The sequence below is a fragment of the Crassostrea angulata genome, chromosome 7 (genome assembly GCF_025612915.1).
Source record: "Crassostrea angulata isolate pt1a10 chromosome 7, ASM2561291v2, whole genome shotgun sequence".
In the NCBI taxonomy this organism is placed as follows: domain Eukaryota; kingdom Metazoa; phylum Mollusca; class Bivalvia; order Ostreida; family Ostreidae; genus Magallana; species Magallana angulata.
The window spans coordinates 8,520,184-8,541,179 of record NC_069117.1 but is presented as its reverse complement, the minus strand read 5'-3'; the positions used below and the strand labels follow the sequence as shown (position 1 = coordinate 8,541,179).

Here is a 20,996-nt window from a genome sequence, read left to right as displayed (position 1 = left end):
CAAATTATGAAAACCACTGGCAAACAATTTGTGAGAAATTATAACAAGTTTTATGACATATGTGATTGCTTAAACTATTCTCTTTTTTTTTATTATATTGACTTGTGAACAAATATTTTGATACATGTACCCCCTTTTCTATTGTATTTTTTTTATCTTCTATATCTCCCTTTTTCTCTTTTCATTTACTGCTTTTTTTTTTTATCTATATATTTTTTTTGCAAGAAAACACGTTTTCACACTACACGGATAATCTATTTCCTTTAGATTAATAAGATATTACAATATGTAGAATCTTGAAATGTATGAAATATGTCTGAAATATGTGTGTATGTGGATTTATGTGTAAACAAAAAAAAAAAGAAAAAAAAAAGCTGGAACTGAAGAAGTACACAAAACACTACAGCTCATGAGAGAGGATCTCTACTGAATAAAAATATATATTGTCGAAACATACGATTTGTTTTGGTGCAATGTATTTAGGCAAACGACAACCACACATGCAACTTATAAGATCATGCAAAGGATAAAGCATTGCATTGCTGTTGAATCTGATTTTAGCAGTAACTGTACTGTTGAACAAATCAGTGCTTTCATTGCCCACTCTTTCACGTGGATCTCCAGGAAGAACCCATTAATCCCCATAAGTCCAATCTACATGTAACACGAATGACAGAAGTATTTGTTTAGGTGCCTTTTTTTAAAAAAAAATAGCTGTTCGCTCTGACTAAGCGCCAAAAGATTGGGTTCTGAATGCACATTTTTAGACCAAAATTCCCTGAACGACTTTTGGTACCCCCTGATTTTTATGCGCTGAGCCCCAATGAACTCACAATGCAGCCATTCTTTAAAATTTAAAATGACCCATTTAAAAGACACCACTTAATCAAATAGTAGCATTTGTTGAGTATCTCTATCTAAACAAGTTTTAGTGGACCTTAGTCTAATCTGATCAATCTCTGAAACAGAGAAACATCCCAGTGTTAAAAACTTTACAGGCATCCACGTGTTCTGAGTTTTAGCGTATTTCGTTCCCTAGGCGACGCTTCCCTAACCCTATTTTTAGAACTACCGCATAGTGAAGTACCATCATATAATGAAGTATCAGCATGTAATGTTAAATTATCAGCATGTAATGTTGAAGTATCAGCATGTAATGTTAAAGTATCAGCATGTAATGTTAAAGTATCAGCATGTAATGTTGAAGTATCAGCATGTAATGTTAAAGTACCATCATGTAATGTTAAAGTATCAGCATGTAATGTTGAAGTATCAGCACGTAATGTTAAAGTACCATCATGTAATGTTAAAGTATCAGCATGTAATGTTGAAGTATCAGCATGTAATGTTAAAGTACCATCATGTAATGTTGAAGTATCATCATATTATGAAGATTACCTACATGAGGCAGTTGAGGCGTTCCATAGAATCTAGTCTTACCCCCCGTGTATTATGGTAATATTTATGGTAGATGTAATTGGTGCCACATGGGTATTTTTTTTAATTGACGGGAAGAGGGGACAGATCAGGTGAGATCTGCTTTGTGCCGCCTGCTGTTTTGTAAATTGAATGAGTCAAAAAAAAATATGAACACACACGATTGCCATAAAACAATTGCTATTGTAGCTTATTCCAAATAGAATCGTATTTGCGTTATAGCGAAATATAAATGTAGGACAAAGCAAACCTTCTCTACACCGCTTGAGACATTGTTGTTTTCAGTATGAAAAAATCGATATTTCTATATTTCACACTCTTGATATATACAACTGTTGCGTGTTTTCTGGCCGCTTTACAAATGTTCGATTTTATTGAATATGTTGCATAGTTGACATTATGTTTTAAGTCAAAGACATAACATTCCGCTTCATCGTACTTCTTTATTTCAATTAATTAACAGAAAAATTATTTTATTTAAATAAAATACGTAATGAGGCTGGGTGGTCAACCATTAGATCAACCTAAAATTTTAAGATATTATTTGTTAAGCTATAAACTAAATTAGCTAGTAAAAAAACAATCCATATTTTTACTTTTTGAATTTAGTCAATTTCCTATATTTTATTTCTATGTATGTATATATATATGTAGAACTCTTCTTATAAAAGAGAGTCAATACAGTCTAAAAATGGACACGACCATCGAGCCCTCTTAAGTAAATTAACGATATATGGTCAATCTAAACGGTCATAGCTTCATTCAGAACGGATAAAATGATATGGCTTTAACACACTTAATGTTTGATGGATACTTTTCTCTAATATTTTAACTGTGAAGATTGGTCAACTGATATACATGTACAACGTTTACGCCTTTTATTAAACTCATAAGGGGAAAAAATTTCAATGACAAAAGTACGCTAATTTTTATTCGTTACTATACATGTATATCTGTAGAAAACAAACCTGGGTTTCAAATAATTTTTAATCGATTTACTGTTTTGAAGATACAGAACAGTTCGTTTTCCCTCATTGTCGACTATCCCCTATGTTTAAATTCTGTGCAAAACTAACTCTCTCTCTCTCTCTCTCTCTCTCTCTCTCTCTCTCTCTCTCTCTCTCTTTTAAAACAAAATATAATGTTTAAAAGTTGCATGTGCTATTATTTAGCGTTCATTTCATGTATACACCTTAAAACTGAACACCGCTCGTAAATAGGCACTGTCCGCCATCTTTCTCTTTAATCACTGCTGTCCTTACAACCCTTATATAAGGGACATACCTCTAAACAGTTCAAAGTACTTCGCTGTAGAGGTCTCACCTGTGTGGACGTACATTTTGCCTCGCCGTGTTACCCGGTCGCGATGAAATTATCAAATTTTACGCACTTTTTGAAGCCAGGAGAATACTAACATCAAATAAATTGGTCGGTGCATTATTTACGAACAGAAAATGAACATAAGATAAGAAAAAAATGCATTAAATCTAAAGACCACGAAAGGAATACTACATGTCGGCCACGAGGTTCAGGTGTGCAATCGGGTGTAACGAAATCGAAGGGTTTATATACCAGGTATCTGTGTGACGGTGCCTATTTACGAGCGGTGTTCAGCTTTAAATGTATAATACACATGTATTACCTACTATATCACCAGTTGAAGTGATTGATATGAATTCCTCATTTTCTACTCCTTTCCAAATAAAGAGGCGATATCAGTAGTAAATTGCATGAAGAATTTAATGGTACTAATTGTTTTCACAGAATTTGCGTATAAGTAAGGTAAATTAGTCCAAAACTAGCGCACGTTTTTCTGCGCAATAAATATACTATTTTTTCAATGGGTGGCCCTGTAGCTCCCAGGTCGTCCATCTGAATTTTTCAGACCGGGAGATACAGACCTGCAGCTATTCGATCGGCAATCGACAATCTATAAACGAATTGAACGATAATAAAAAAGAACGAGACGGAAGTGGAAAGTGCAAGTGCGTGTGTTCATTAATTAAGCAAATGTCCGATTCGATTACTCTTCTGTTACCCTATCACTTTCGGTGTAAATATATATTAAACTAAAGTATCTCCAAACAATTTACTGAAGATTTCTTTATTTTACTTGTCTCTGAACCACTGATCACCAGCTCCATACATGTACATGTAAAGTCGCCTTGTTTCACTGATTTGTTTACATACAAAAATGACAGCTCCTGATTCGCTTTCCGAGTAAGCCTAAAGGTTGTTTAATAGAAGAACGTTTGGGGCAAGTAAAGCGACAATTATGAACAGTAGTAAACTAAATGAAGAATTATTTAAATGAATTATTTGCACAAACTGTGGATTAATATGATGTAAGTCTTTACAAAAATGGCGTCATTTTGTGCGCCGTGAATTGCAAGTTTTTTTGTACATGTAAGTATTGTATGCACTGAAGCTTTATATTTACTAACCCAAAATTTCTACGTAGAGCTACAGCTATTCATATATGTACCGTGTATGTATGTTTTTATCACAAGTGTATTTTTCGAAAATACCCCAGTTCGACGGTCACGAGTAACCCGGTTTATTTTATCACTCTCTGATAAGTTGTTGTTCTGTCCGTGCATAATTTAGTCTGAACAAGCAGCTAACCAGCGGTAAGCAGAATCCACCAATAAGAAAGTTTGTGGTTAAGGTGCGGGTATTGTTTATACATGACGTAGCTGATAGAGTTGCACGCGACGCGATCGTAAAAATCCAACCAAATCGGTTCTAATAATAACTTTCTGCAGACCAATATCTAACATTTGATATTTCAGAGACAGCATTAAAATGATATTTTAGTGTTCCACTTATAATCATTTGCAGTTTTCAATGCAAAAATCATACTTTTCATAATATATTTCATATATTTCAACATTATCCCGAATATATGGTGGCATATCTCTGCCCCTTGTGTGCAAGTTATTTTTCTATTAATCATGTCGACATGCAAGATACATATGTCTACATGCAAGATAGTTATGTCAACATGCAACATAACTATGTTGACATGCAAGAAAACTGCAATCAAATAAGAGTTATAAAAAAATCTCAAATATCGCCAACATGTGACATCCAAGATGCCAGATACGTTACCTATTGATGGCAACATGCAACTTATTTATGTTAACATGCAACTTCTTTATGTCGACATGCAACTTAGTTATGTTAACATGCAAGATAAATATGTTGACATGCAACATATTTAAGTCGACATGCAACTTTTTTATGTTGTTAAAAAACTTATAAGTTGCATGTCAACATATTTATCTCGCATGCAAACATAACTAAGTTGCAGGCCAACATATTCATATCGCATGTCAACATAAGTAAGTTATATGTTGAGATAAATAAGTTTCATGTCGACATAAATAAGTTGCATGTTGACATAAATAAGTTGCATGTCAGCATATTCATCTTGCATGTTAACATAAATATTTTGCATTTCAACATAAAAAAGGTAGCATCTAGCATCTTCGATGTAACAGGTGGGTGATATTTGAGTTTTTTTGAGATTTTGTATAATTCTTATCTGATTGGAATTTTCTTGCATGTCAACATAATTATGTTGCATGTTGACATAATTATCTTGCATGTCAACATATTTATCTTGCATGTCGAATATTTGATAGAAAAATAACTTGCACACAAGAGGCAGAGATATGCCACCATACAAATAAGCAAAGGATGTTCTGTATTAATCTATTTTATGGTGGCATAGATCTGCCACCACTTGTCAGATAATTATGTTGACTTGTCAGATCTTGATGTCGACTTGTCAGATAATTATGTGGACTTGTCAGATAATTAAGTGGACTTGTCACTTATCCATGTGTTTAAGAATTTAACACTACAACCTTACTACGCCCAATTTGTGCCATCAAGTTGAAATAATATTTTCTGACAAGTCGACATAACGATCTGACAAGTCGACATAAGCATCTTTTAAGTCGACATAATTATTTGACAATTCGACATACTTATCTGACAAGTCGACATAATTATTTGACAATACGACATAACATCTGACAAGGCAACATCATTATCTGACAAGTCGACTAATAATATGAATGATAATTTTCTTTAAACTAGTGTCCATAATATTTTTTCTGTCAGGTAATTATATTAACTTTTCAGATCTTTATGTCGAATTGTCAAATAATTATGTTAACTTGTCAGATCTTTATGTCGACCTGTCAGATATTATGATGCCAAGTAAATGGCAGTTAGTGGCACTAACAAGCTTTAACATCAAAATATTGAGTTTCTAGTCAATATGGTTATTTTCTGACATGTCAACATAAAGATCTGACAAGTTGACATAAATATCTGACAAGTCGACATAATCATCTGACAAGTCGACATAATCATCTGACAAGTCGACATAATTATCTGACAAGTGGTGGCAGATCTATGCCACCATACTATTTAGATCAGTCGCGTAGCTACATTGGGGCACTGTAAGCTCGTGCTAAAAAGTTGTTTTTTTAATCTCAGTGAAATTTTAATTTTTTCATTGCACATTCCAACGACATTTTGTGTTTGTGCCGGTACACTTTTCCTGAAGCATACCGACTTTTTTTTTATACATGTGGTAAATTAGTAGTAATAGACTTTTCAAATATTGACTTAGACGTAAGATCAAAATTTAGAATCCATATGGTACAATCAATAAATGCTCATTTCATTACAATCAACTTATCAGCACTTTAATCCGTATCAAAATGAAAAGAAGAAACACTGGGTGTTTTTTTAAGGAATACAGTCTGGATAAGCATCCATCCTCCAATTTCGGAGGAAAAATTCTATCCTTCAAAATTTTCTCGAAGCAATAAATTATCTATAGTTTACTAAGAAGATAATCAAATTTTCATATTCAAATTTTGTTGATGAAAGGTGAAAATCGTTAACTAAAGAAAGCAAAATAGAAACCGCGTATATTTTCAAAATGAGAGTTTGTTTTTTATTGTCAAATTAGGTTATTTTTTCCAAAAATACAATCCTTATATTCCTAATAATGTTTTCACAATTGACATATCGTTGGGGTTTTTTTAATTGACAAAATTAAATTTTGTTCTACCTGTAAAAGTTTTGAAAATACTTTTTCATAAATAATTTAAGACCCTGTACTTAAATGGAAATAAAAATCATTCCAAAGTATCTCCAAATGTAGAGATTTTCCTAGTTTTACATATTCTTACCATCGCAACGGGGTAATTTTTTTTTTATGATAACCATGTACAAATATTTAAGGGCAACAAACGATAATCACGATGACCTCAAGGGTACCGATGTTTCGCTTTTAAAACATAAATATTTATAATCTTTCTTCTCCCCAGTTAAAAGATTAAACTTTTTTCCTCTGCAATTTTTTTTCGTTTTATCTAAATGTTTTCCCTCTCCAACCCTTTTTATGAAATTTAACTTAAAATCGTCATTTTGTGCATTGTTCTCCCCTGTTACCATGACAACGGGGCCACATGACAACAATTTCTGCTCTATTTATCAATGCATTTCAATCTATAGTGTAGACACTGTTGGCTGTGAGTGGTTTTTTTATTTTTTTTTATTTTTACATGATAATGTATTGTTAATAAATCATTACATATTATAAATTAGATGCTACTTAGAATTCAAATTAGAATACCTTTCTTTAACAATAAACAGTAAAATATACATGCCTTGTTGGTTTTATTTAAATCTGCTTTTGTGTATCTGTAATATTTTTATTAAGACGAAAACATATGTTTATGTTCTTTATATAATGGACGTTCCTTATTCTAGCATTAAATTCAGTGTTTGTCTGGCTGGCTGGGTTGCTATGGCATACGCATTCATAAGAAAATACTTCTGCACGATATTCTTCATTGTTATTCATCAAAGTATTCCGTGAAGACTTGAGATCTTACTGTTCCAATTTAATACTGTTATTCGCACACAATTCCATCTGTAATCATGAAATTCGTTTTCTCCTTTCTCTGCATTATAATTCAACAAACCGGCTCTAATCGGTATCAGTTTCACTGATGTTTGGAGAATGATTTCCATCGATTTCGCTGCTGAAGACGTTTTCTGTAATGGTTTTATTTTCGTACCAAACGGCTAAGTCTTCAACGGAACTTAATGACTAGTTTATGGTGCGAGAAAATCCATCATGTATAAGATAAAACTGCACAAATATTTACATATTCTCTTATATTTTTGATCAGCTGTTTATCATCACACTATAGACATCAAACTATCGACACAAATTCCCGTACACGCTGTCACTTGATTAACATTCATAAGACAGACGAACAAATAGACAGCAGATCAAAATAAACGTTGAAGGATCTTCATTAAATTAAATTAAATTTGAAAGTAATTTACATGTGTGACTTTAATTAAAAAACAACCCATATTACTGATTATCCAATTAGGTTAAAGCCGTCTTAATGAACTTTTCCGTCTATTAACTGCCACTTGCTCTCACACATACCTCTGTCGCTGTTGCACCATCAGTAGGTTACACAGAAATACAATGGATTCACGGTGATATATGCAACACAATCTACTTGACAGTTCGGTCGATCGGAAACAACAGGGCATCGTTCCATTAATACTCGAGTGGTGGATTGAAGCAGGCAGCGAGCTACTGCTGTGGCTGATGCCAGTAGTACTCAGTACCCCAGAAAATGTACACCCAGGGCACGACCAGTGTCTGTACTATCCTAATATGTCTGACCGCTGTACCAGAGGTTTATTGCGAAATGGCGAGGTAGGTGTTCTTTTATATTTATCCTAAGCGTTATTATTTTATTTCTGAGATCAACTGAGTTTATTTTTTTTCATTGATGCATATATATATAGAAATATCAAATCGATGTGAGGTGTTAAAATCGCTTTTAAAAAAATATTCTATTTGTTTTGGATAGTTAATATGTGTGCCAAAGTTATAGCAGCATCAATAATATTGATAACACAAAGTTGTCTGTATATGTTTATCAATGTGATAAAATAAGTAGAATAAGTAGCTAAACTTTGAATTATCTTTTTTGACAGTATGCATGTTGATAATAGATTATGCCACTAACAGTAGCGTTCCAATCCCATTGGGCTTAAACATTACATTTCCTACATAGAGAGTTGTAGGGGACGAACAATATGGACTCTCTTTGGATTTTTACAGGGTTGTACCCTTGGGATTTATGGGTGGTAAGGAGTTTCCTGTTTACCTGTGATGCACCCAGTAAATATCGATCATTACATTAAATCTTAGGATCAATAAACAATGAGACATAAGTTGGAAACGGGTGCGAGTTCATCTTTTAGGTTCAGCGATTTCTTGATAGTAATATTGGAGCAAAATTCTGACTATTCGAAAAAACATCGCTTATTGGTTACCAGTTTTTCAAAATATTTTACCCCACCATATCCCCCTTTCATTTATCTCTAAGCGTTTCTCACGAGACCAGCATTCAGCAAGATAAATCATAGACTATTGAATTAAAAAAACATCACTTAGTCGTAACAAGTTTTTTTTAAATAAAATCTTTAACTGGATCTTGGGATACTAAAACATGTTCTATACACTGACCTAAAGTAATACGTGATAAAACCAAAATCCTTCAGCAGTCTTAGACCCAAATTCTTTTGTTTAAAGTCAAAACACCACGACTTGAGGCACACTGTTAGTCGCAATTATTGCTTTTGCAAATCAATGCGTCCTGAACAGCCTTGTAAGGACATTATAATACAGAAATTTTTTATCCATAAGGCCAAGAGGAAACTGGCGATAAGTTTACATAGAAAGGGTAATGTTGTGAGAGTGTTTACTGTTTGCAAATGAAATGATTCTATACATGTGCCTCACTACTAAAGTTGGGCAATGAAGGTTTTTTCGGTTGTTTCAGCAAGTAAGTTACTTTTTTAATGACGTGTGAGGATTGATACAAGAGTCGGCCATTTTATGGTCTTAGTTACATCTCATCGGATAACGCTAATGGACGCCACAAAGACTCCAGAGTTTCCACTCAGTTCCTCTCCTTTTGTGTTTTTCTTCTCCTTTTCGTGTCACGTCTAGGGAGGTTCGAGAAATCCGTTCTATTATAAGGACGTTCTAAGCGTGCTTCCCCGGACAAATGTGACTTCTAAAACCGTTGATTTGCCATAACTTTTATTTTACAGTTGTTATCCGTTTTGTGTCCCCCAATATCGTTAAGCGGCCTTTGCTTTACGGCTTCTAAACAGTGACTGCGACAACTCTTATACGACAAAGACTTTCGTCAGTGGAAACGATTGGATTGTGTTCTATTACTTTTTTTCTGCCGGTGGACGACCATCTGAAATCCAGACAGGTGTGACCGGATGCCGTTGTTTGTAGCGTTTTGTTTTGTTTGATATCGTGAATAAACTTAACAATCAATTCTAATGTTTAATTTATTATAACGCAATCAAACAAGTACAATCGGCTTTAAAAATTAATGAATATAATTAGTCAAAATGACTTAAAATACGTTTTCCTTGCTAATCAAATAACCAAGATACTTGTTATTTATCCTTTTGGGTGTTTTAAACTGCGATGGTTATTATAACATTGCAAGTTAGAACATTTAAAAAGCTAAGTTTTAAGTGTAAAAATATGATTTTAGTACGTTAAAGAGAATATAAAATGTTACTGATAGATCTGACTTAAAGTATGTTTAATGAATTATTCAAGTTTCACAAAATTTTCCATTTGCAAACAAATATATATGCAGATGATAAATTATTCATTAGTATTCATCGACAGTAGCCTACCAATCATCATATTCTTTTATGCCTTATGCATTTTGATTATACTATTCAATTAAACACTATAAACATTGTAAGCGAAGCATCATTTCGCATCTGTTTGCACTCGGAGCTAAGATGTTGGTATTTTCCTTGTTTTTGATCTTTTGGTGTATTACTTGGATATAATACCTTCATTTGCAAACATGGCCAATTCAAAATCGACAATTTTGTCAACAAACACAACTTGGAGAACATCGACAACATCACAGCATAACACATAAATGTTTCGTGGACACACTGCTAGCATTGTATCGGGTCTTTGCCTGATGTTTGCAAAAATGGCTGATCATTTATGAAATTATATAACCATAATGACCAAATATAACATTTTATTCTTGATTTTCGCTAAAACACTTTTCAGGTTATTTCATTTTGGGAAATAATTTTTATATTGATATTCTGAAGTTCGTTGAAAGTGGTCTGATAAACTTCATACTAAAATTTTGAAACTTTGTTCTTAAAATTAAATCAGTATTACTAATTCACATATTTTAATTAGTCCATGATAATCAAAAAATTGTTAATAAGTAAACGACAGCACTAATAATTATCATAATCAAATAATTATCAAACAATTACAATTCTGTATACATAAATCCTACGTACTTCACTAAACATTGAACGTTATAGATACTGCTCAACCAATCAAACAAAAACGATTGGAACAGTCATCATCAATTTGTATCACTATAGCACAAGGGTAAAAATACACTAATTGGTACTCAGACAGTTGCTGAACTTTGATTTTTGGTACTCAGACAGTTGCTGAACTTTGATATGATAGATAATATTTTTTTCCATGAAAGGCATGCATTTTTCGTCAATAGTTTATTTCATTGGTTTAAGGTACCTTACTCCACCTACACTTATACTTTTTAAGACACTACGTCACAAGACGGCGATTTAAATGTTTTTTTAAACTGTTTATAACGTTCAATTTAGTTGTATATCGTTGAACTCAGTTGTTAAAATATTGGGCTTCTGCACCGCAGATCATGAGTTCTAATCCGTCTGTTTGTAAATGTTAACTGAATTAAATTTTTAAAAATGTATTTTTTCATTCAAAATTGCATATTTTTTGGCCTATTAGACTTAAATACTTCTTATCCATTATGATATCAATCATAATCAAGTAATTATCTGTTGATTTGAGATGATATTTTACGGTGTAGTGAGCCACCTTAATAAAAATGGCACTTTTATCCTGCATATATACATGTACCTGCAATGATAGTGTAATGATACGTTTCTTTAATACTGTATATCTTTGATGATAACTCTTTTTTATTTTGTAGCCATATTTTATTTATACAGTCATTTGAAGATTCAAGTCAGTTGATCAAAAATGTTTCTCAAATTTCAGCATTGGCATTTAATCTGAATAAGCACTTGTACGGGTAATTGAACAAAAAATTTTCAAAACATGTTTTGCATGCCTTATAATTAGACATTTACTTTCTCTGCAGAGACCTGTTGTACGTAATCTTAATTATATCTACATCGCTCGCGACCCAGACAGCTCCGTACAGCGTAAACTCACGGGACCTTTGGGGCGAGTTCCTACTTTAACTGTGATACTCCCTAATTCTTTGTGACTGTGCGTGATTCCTTTACCCGGGAGATTCAGGACTTCCACGCTTATGAAATGCAGCTCCCCTCCAATACATCTGTTTGTATAATTGATGTGACACATATGTGGGCCAGTATTGTAAGACAATTAGGCAACTGTACGCAGGTGCCATTACTGTACTGGTTAATTACTTAATCTCCCACACGTGCATGTTATTGTAATGTACTATTGTCTTCAAAAAACACCCTCTAGATTATAAACCGATATAACTGTTGTTTCTTGTCGATACAATAGTCACTAAAAGAAATTATGTTTGTATTGCAGAAGAGATGTCTTGCAGACTCTTCTAAACAACAACTCCTACGACAACCGAATAGCTCCTAATTATGAAGAAGGTAGGTGTTCCTTGGGACAAACAACATTAAGACATAAGATGTGTATATAAACTTCAATAGGATGCTACCGTAGGTCGTTTGAGTTACGAAACATACGCATGCAAGGATAAAGCGTACTTTGTGCATTGACATTTTACTTTGTGTATTCTTATGATACAATTTACGTATTAATTCCTGGCTTAAAACTGGAAATTTTAGGTATAAACCTTATTTGTATGTTGAAATCTTTAATTAGAATGAAGGCATAAGTTTATTTGATGATCTTAAGACGCATGGACCTGTCTTAACCTTATTGCACAACCCAGACATTGATTTTGCGCTTATCGTAGTAAACAACCAGCGAAATAAAATAGAATGGATTGATATTGTAAGATGGTATTTTAGTGGTGCTTTATGATTCCCTCTAGAGTATTGAAATCTGCTTCGAGAAGGTATCTGGCTTTTCTATAAGAACTTATGTGATTGATGAATACATTTCACACAACACGGAACTCGCTAAACAAGAGAGTCTCAGTCGCGCACGGCTAGGTTATTCCGATCGAACCGTTAATTTCAGATATATGTCATGAGAAGAATAATGAATGAGAACTGTTACGATTGAATCGAAATGCAAGATTAAAAATCTGTATCAAACCTTTTATGTTGGATTTACAAGGGGTTGCAAAATAGTAAATGTGACTTACATTAGCAATATTTAGGCTAAGTATTAAATCAAGTTTATTGTCACACTACTAAAAAGGCCAAATTAAAAAGGCATCTCTCAATCATGAAACACTCATACAATTAGCATACTTTAGCTACACGATGAAATGTTTTCGAGAAAATATCTACATTTATAAAAGATCAATAACATCGTCACAATATTTTGATGTAGTCAACATTGCAACATTATTTCGTGTTTAAAAAATTACAGCTGTGCTTTGTTATGTTATATGTTATCAGTGATGTGATATCATTCCTTGAAACTAATATCTGACTTTTATATTCATTTACAGACAGAGCCACCAACGTAACCATTAACTTATCAATTATAAGTATCGACTCCATCAATGAAATCTCAATGGTAAAACTTTACATACAAATCTTTTTTTCCATAAAGACCTTGCGATAGGGCCATATATATAAAAATAACTTATTCAAATAAATTCACTTAGCCAAAGACATATTCCATTTGTATCGAATATATTTTTAGAATAGTTTCTAGAAGTGTTTTCTTGTTAGAACAACATTGTTCTACTAGGTTTTAAACGGGCATGTCACGATTTAGATCAATTTTTTCCAGTTTTTATTGTCTAGAATACTTCATGAATATTTGATATTCAATTAGAATTTCAGTTCATGTATCAAATTTTTATGTTTGTCATATTTTTGTTTATGTTTTGAATGTGAAAGTGAAAATTTCAATTTTAGACCTAAATTGATTGTGATAAACTGTAGGAGGTATTTGTCTATGCTTGAAGCGAATTAGAAACGAAAGAAATCAGAGTATATGGAACGTTTACCTGTATATTGAATCACTGTAAACAAATACAGGACACAAGTCTTGTTTACGCGACGAATAATTGTGAGTTCTGTATCTTGCTTAATACTCTACGACGGACACTTACATTTTGGTTGATCATTAAAAATGCATTTCTAAAGAATTTTTAACAATAAAAAAGAAAAATGAGTTGGACCAAAATCGTGACCATGCCCCTTTAAAAAATTGTATGTGAAATAAAAAAGACAATACATATACTGTATTTTTTCCAAGGACTTTTCCCTGAATCTTTTTCTTTACCAACAATGGGTGGATCCGCGTCTGAATTACACGAAATACAGCGACTTTCCAAACTTGGAGCTGGACCAGAAGATGATAGAGAACGTCTGGGTCCCAGACACTTACTTCCCCAACGAGAAGCAGGCGACCTTCCACACAGTCACTGTAAACAACAAACTGCTCCACATTTACCAGAACGGGACCGTCTTTTACAGTATAAGGTGAGTGGTTACGTCATCAGGTGTAGACAGGTGTTGATCCACATGTACTAGAACCAGGCGGCTCCCTACAGGTCTATATTGATGTGTTATCAACGTGTGTATTTATACTAAAGCTGTTGTAGAATATATCTTATTTGTCTTTATTTGAATATATTATCTCGAGTATCAACCCTTTTAAACGTATGTAAATAAAATCCATTGCATGTTGGCGATCAATATCAGACTTTTTTGCAAATGAATTGAAGTTTGTTTTCTCTGGGGACACTGGATCCAGATTCTTGCTGATTGGGTTCAAGTGCACTCCACTACAGTATTAAGTCGATATAGACCAGTCAAATAGTGTTTTGCTAAAGAACAAAGATAATTAATAATTCATGAGCACAGGTACTGATAAAGTGAAAACCCCTCGCTGTAGACTGCAGTGAGTGATAAGCAGGGATCGAGTTTTGAAGCTCTTTTTTACGTAGCACAATCATGACCTGAAATTGAAAGTATATTATTAAAGGTTCATGAAGTTAGCAAGATGCGATTTTGAAGCTAAGAAATCGTAAAGAAAAAAATCAAATTTAAATAATTTGGTCATCAATAAGGTTACTTTTTTACATACTATTTATATATTTTGTTAATAGTTCTGAAGACACAACCTTATATTCATAGTGAAAATTATCGCAAGTTTAATAATTATTATTCCCAAAATATTTCCTTTCTACATATTTTAATATTTGTTGTAGTTGTAATAAAACATTTCTTCATCAAAATAGTTAAATATTATTTACATTCAAACTGTATATAATATTACTTATCTTGTAATCATACCATATCTTAAGCAAATTGAAGGAGCAATCTAATATAATGGCTATTTTTATTTCCATATTTTAAACAAATATATTTTAAGATATTAGATATTTTAAGATATATATTTCTTGTATATATTTCGCCCAAAAAGTTGATACAGTTTTGAGGTACTCAATAAAATGTTTCAAAAATTTAGACAAATTTCAAAACAGTTAAAAGCAATTTTTCGAAAGTGCAGTTTCTTAAAAGTGCATTTTCTCAAATTGAGACATTATATCCTTTAGTGATGTAATTACAGACAAATTGCCTGGTAAAATAAGGTTATCAATCCACAATTGTTGGATAAAAACAACACAATATCCATTCTTGAAACAATTTGTTTGTTAAAAGTCAAAAAACAGTAATGACTTACATATCAACCTCTTTATAAAAGGATATTTAATTCGATAATTGTTGGTTTCTGCACGTCTACATATTCAAAAAATTTCAAATGCAATATTCTAGCAAAGGCATTTTTAGATAATTCACATTAAGCCATCAGGTACTGAAAATGCTAAACAAATCACATAGGGTATTAAAATGATTCTTGCAATAAATACCCTCAGCATCAATTAAAATATTCTTTAACTACATTTTAAGCGTAACTGGCCTTTTCATATATTTTAGACATTCGGTTTTTAGAACACCTTTGCAAGTTTGTTATTTGCAATTCAAAAGCTAACTGCATTTTACAAAATGTACAATGCATATATTGCATTACTTAACAACCGTCTTGGTAAAAAAAAAAACCAAACATGCTTTTATGCTCAAGATAATTGGAATTTGGAAAGTTTTAAATTACCACCTTTGTTTATAATGTGATGATTTTTTGCATTTTCATAATTCCATCACCTTATTTCGATGAAATTCGTAACATTTTCACATTAAAACACAATTTAAATCAAATATTTATACATACATTTTGATAGGTTTTTTTTCAACATAATTGTGCCTTTAGATAATCTGAGAATCGATTTACATTACCTAGTACGAAAATTGTTTCAAACTAAAATAATGATGATTTGTAAAAGAAAACTCGGCTTCATGCAAACCATTGATCGAGAGTTGTCTCTTGAATATAAAAAATGATGTTGATCTTCTAGAGACTGAGTGGTAATTTAGTAAAGAACACCAATGAAATGAAAAATGATCATTACATGGGAACAGTGGATATATTCTCTGTAAATCTCTGCAGAAATTAGATTTATACCAAGTTGTCATTAATTAGGAACGAATAAACCCTTGACGTGAACTCTGTAACTTAATTTTAAACCCGTTTCTCTTCTCCTATATTCTCGGCCAGGCTGTCGATGACTCTGACATGTACGATGAAACTTCACAACTTTCCGCTGGATGACCAGGAGTGCACCATTTTCTTGGAGAGCTGTGAGTATTGATCGCCGACAAATTCGTAAGAGAAAACCCCCTTAGAGGTGTTATATCCCACCATTAAGTAGTCACCAAAGAAGAAGCAAAGACAGTTTCCCTAGATAAATGGTCATTCCTTTCGATATTGATTCTTGGTAGGATTTGAACAGTAAAAATAATTTATATCTCCCTGTTGTTCGGAAGGGCCTTGTAAACGTTGTAACAATACTTTGAACTGCACTATGACTCAAAACAATGAAATGTGTGTAAAATCTGTTCGTTAATTGATTTCATTAATACCACTCGTGAAATGGAGGACTTAATGTAAATTAAAAGATTTTAATTCCAAATCTTTAAAATTATATGCATTCGAAAGATTAGTCATGTTTTAATAAAAGAGTTATCTCCCCAGGGCATATCAATTTGAAAAATGTCAGTTATATTTGAATCGGTCTGCAATTTCGAATAAAGAATAACACTTTACATACATAACGAAAACAAAGCTAATTGGAGAAAGTAGCTCCTTCCATTCAACTTTTTGTGTTGTAAATGAAAGTATGCACCAATGATAATTTAGGTCTCAAAGCAAATCACACATTCAACTTTGTAATTGTTCAGATTAAAGATTAATTCTTCAGGCATATTTTTGGTGGGTTTTTTTATCCTGAATAATTGCTTCGACGAAAATTAGCTTTCACTGTTTAAACATTACATGGAAGCGCAAGTAAACTTGATCACTGTCAATGAGGGCGAAAGGCAAAAGGTTTCGACAGAATGACAACTTTGATTGATATTTTTAGCAGTCAGTTTAGTCCCTGAGGGCAGCTCTATTTTATTACAAAGCGCCAAACAAAGTGTACAAAGAGACAGTTTGCCCTACAAACCGTATATACGAATTTCATTGGAATTGTACATCTAATGGATTCGTCTCAGCATTGTTTGGGTGTTTCTGCTGGGATTTTACCACATTTCTTAATGAGAACTAGTACTAGAAGTGGCCTAGTTGTTTGCAGTATTTTGGTTTCCACATACTATTCTTTCCCTCTGTAATTGGTTTTGGGGTTGGCAGGTCATAAGTGCTGAAACCCAATGAGAAGGCGTGATTGTCAAGTTCATAATAAACCGCAGGATTCATAAAAATAAAAGCCCTTTTGCATTAATTTATTGGTCATGAAAAAGGTCCCTTGTTGATTTGAAAACCAAGAAGCTCTCTACAAAATTTCATTATTTTCCTTTCACTACTTAAAGGATTAAGTTTTTGGCGTATGCTCACAACGAAATATTTTTGCAGATGCGTACAGCATAGAGAATGTGGTCTTTCATTGGCACAAGAGAGATCCGGTGATTTTGATGAACGCTGACAAAAACGACGAACAGGAGACCCCTCAGTTCTACTTCTATAAACAAATACATACGGGTTCCTGTGAAAAGACCACCTCGTTTGGACCAAGTAAGTTATTTTTTACAGCCACAAACAGCTGGGTATATTGCCAGAGCAGGATCGATACGTGGTAGCTATTTCATCCTTGTCTTGGAAATCACCATAAAGAATTCTAGATATCAAGCTCTGATTCAGCGGCTCTTTTGGTTATGAAATTAAAAAAAAGAAATATAATAATCTTAAGTTCTCTGGTGATAGTCTAGATATTTTGCCTTCATTTTACCGACTTAAGTCTTTGTCCATAAAGTACTCCTAACTGTATTAACATATCCCTATTTTTAGATATGGTTGTGAAATTCTGGGTAGTTTCTTTATTCTAGTTTACATCCCTAGGATGTTGTTTCTTTGACTCAATAATTGTTTCTGTCTATTGTTCTTTTTCCCTGTCCGTTTTTGAGCGGTATCATCTATGCACAGAAAATATCGATATGAAATAAAAGATTCCATCTGATGAAAAAAAATGATTGATCAAATTCATGAATATTTTCAGAGAAATATTCTTTTTAAATACAAAATATGGAATTGTAACCATTGAATAAGGGTAGAGATTTAATACATTTATCTCTATTATTCCATAACATATTTATACATTGTATTTCAGACAACGAATTTGCATGTCTTCAAGCCAAACTCTTCTTCCGACGAAATTTAGGGTACTATTTGGCCCAGATTTTTGTACCAAGCATACTCATAGTCATACTCTCTTGGATATCCTTTTGGATTCATGTGGATGCAGTTCCCGCGAGAATCTCGTTAGGAGTTTTGTGTGTACTCACCATGACAACACAGAGTTCCGGTATTAGAAATTCCCTACCACGTGTTTCATACATCAAAGCTATAGATGTGTGGATGTCAATGGGATTAGTGTTTGTGTTTGCTGCCTTACTAGAATATGCTTACATCAACGTGCAGACACGAAGACACGTCAAATATACCTCTATGAAGGTACTTTGTTTTGAACAAATAATCTCTATCATGTCACACTCTCCTGCAACCCAATATTTCCAAACATTTATGTTTGTAGATTAGCTTATTCAGTTCTGGTATACAAGACTAGTGATACTCTTTCATTTACATTTTAATAACATTGCCTTGAATAATACGTTATTACTTTTTGAATAATATTTATTTCAAAAGTTGTAATTAAAGGATTTTTTTTCAGTTGTGAAATCCTCAGATTTATTTTTCCTTATTAGACACATTTTCAATCTTTGTCTAGAATCAACCATCAATGCGAGAAAAGGGTCCTATGTTACCCTCTAATGGGGTACCTGACAGGAGAGAAATCGACTTCCTACAGAGAGCTCGGCAGGTGGACAAGGTGGCTCGTGTCGGGTTCCCGGTCAGTTTTCTGTTATTCAACGTTGTTTTCTGGACATATTACTTGGTACAGCGATATGTAGTAGGCAAGGATTAATTTTTATTTGTTTAAACAAACTTGTTGTCAACTCACAGATCTTTCAAAACAGTTTCCAAATACCAGAGTATGTATTTAAACTCTCTTTTTCCATTTTCTGAATTCTTAATATACATTTATTGTATGTACCTGGATATATTGTATTTTGAATTTTTTTACATCTTGTATAGTACTAGCATCTAGTTCATTTACACATGTCGCTATGTCCATTTATAGACAATAATATAAAGCGAAATAGAAAAAATATATAATATTTTGGATAGTGTAAGCTTGCCGATCAAACAAAGATGTAAAATTTAGGTCAAGGATGATGTACTGGATTCCCATGATTACTTTGTGTTGATTCTGTGTAAAGCCAGCATTCTAGAACGTATTGCATTCTTACACTAATCTACTTCACCCCCCCCCCCCCCGTCTCACTCTTGATATTGACAAAAGTCACTTCTTTGCTTCATTCTTACATTATAGTTATAGATTTTATCCGTCACAGCTCACCGTTTATTGTTCTCTTGATCGCTTGTTGGAAAACGCATGCTAGTATTAATAATGCAAACGGTTTTCCTCCTGATTGTTTCTATTCATTGTTTTGCAAACAAATTATGCATAGGTATTGTTAAGTTTAATTTACTGTAAGGTTAACCTTTCCGAAATATATGAGAATGCTGCATCAATAATACAAAATCCAGGATCAAAAAGGTCCGGATCCATTGTAATGTTGAAGTGTGGAAGTGTTTGATTTTTCAAGTATGACAAACAGTTGATTTAATATAATGTTGGTGGCATTTCAGAAGGAAGTTCTAAATGGTCAGGTTGGTACAATTGTTGAATGTCTGTATTTCTTCCATATTGAATGCGTTATGGTATACTCAAATCATTCCTTTGTCGTTATAACAAGAGAAGTAATCCAACTTCATAAATGAAAACGTGCACCTCATATCATCATTTGTACAACCATGCGTTGGGTATTTTATTGCATACTTAGTAATAAATACAAGTTTTAGGCATATGTAAGACAGATAACAACACGCAACTCGGATCTCTATCACACCCCTTGCAGAAGTCGTCTGACTTCTTTTTTCGTGTTGGCATTTGTGCATGTTTACAGACAAAAAATAAACATCTGTTACAGTTGACATTTTTAAGTTCAGTTGAAAACTCTAAATGCTATCAAATGTTTTGGAGCAGTTAACTTTTAAAATCAATTTGTTCAAGTTGATGGGGTTTTTTTTAATTTATTTACTAAGTATGTAAGTAAGTATGATAATAGATGCCCTTTCCTTTTTCCATATCACAGCCTGTATCAGCCCTCGACCAATATCATCCTTTGGCCCTCGGGCTGATATTGGAGTCTAGGGCTGATACATGTGATATAGAAAAGGGTATTAAAATTCACTGATTTGCTTCAAAAGTACTTATCTTTATGTGTATGTTATAAAAATCATTATCATCTTCTTTACCGCCATAATGATCTTTTCACATAACATGTATATATATATATGTTTATGTATTTAGATTTTTCAGATTTATACGATTTTCTAATTGTACAACATTTATTGAATGCATTGAAAATAAAATAACTTTAATTATATTTTTGTCGGCTTGAGACCATCTTTTACACTAGACCTCCTCGATGGATGCAAGAACAGCATTTCGAAATTCATTTAAAGGGAATGTGCGGCCATATCGTATTTTTGAGGATAAGAATGTAAACATTTTTTGAACTGG

At 32.9% G+C, this 20,996-nt stretch overlaps 1 protein-coding gene across 2 annotated transcripts; it reads left to right on the top strand.

Annotated features, from left to right (window-relative positions):
* Window positions 1-7,159: 7,159 nt before the first annotated feature.
* Window positions 7,160-20,859, top strand: LOC128156444 (glycine receptor subunit alpha-2-like). Of its 2 annotated transcripts, XM_052818600.1 has the most exons (9): window positions 7,160-8,209; window positions 11,733-11,857; window positions 12,161-12,231; window positions 13,227-13,294; window positions 13,985-14,211; window positions 16,349-16,431; window positions 17,705-17,863; window positions 18,456-18,799; window positions 19,074-20,859. In XM_052818600.1, exons 1-9 carry the CDS (start codon window positions 7,991-7,993, stop codon window positions 19,269-19,271), a joined length of 1,494 nt encoding a protein of 497 aa, XP_052674560.1. In that variant the 5' UTR covers window positions 7,160-7,990; the 3' UTR covers window positions 19,272-20,859. The 2 variants fall into 2 exon arrangements, with proteins under 2 accessions (XP_052674560.1, XP_052674559.1); XM_052818599.1 differs by lacking the exon at window positions 11,733-11,857 and having other exon boundaries at window positions 7,186-8,209.
* The last annotated feature ends 137 nt before the right edge of the window (window positions 20,860-20,996 follow it).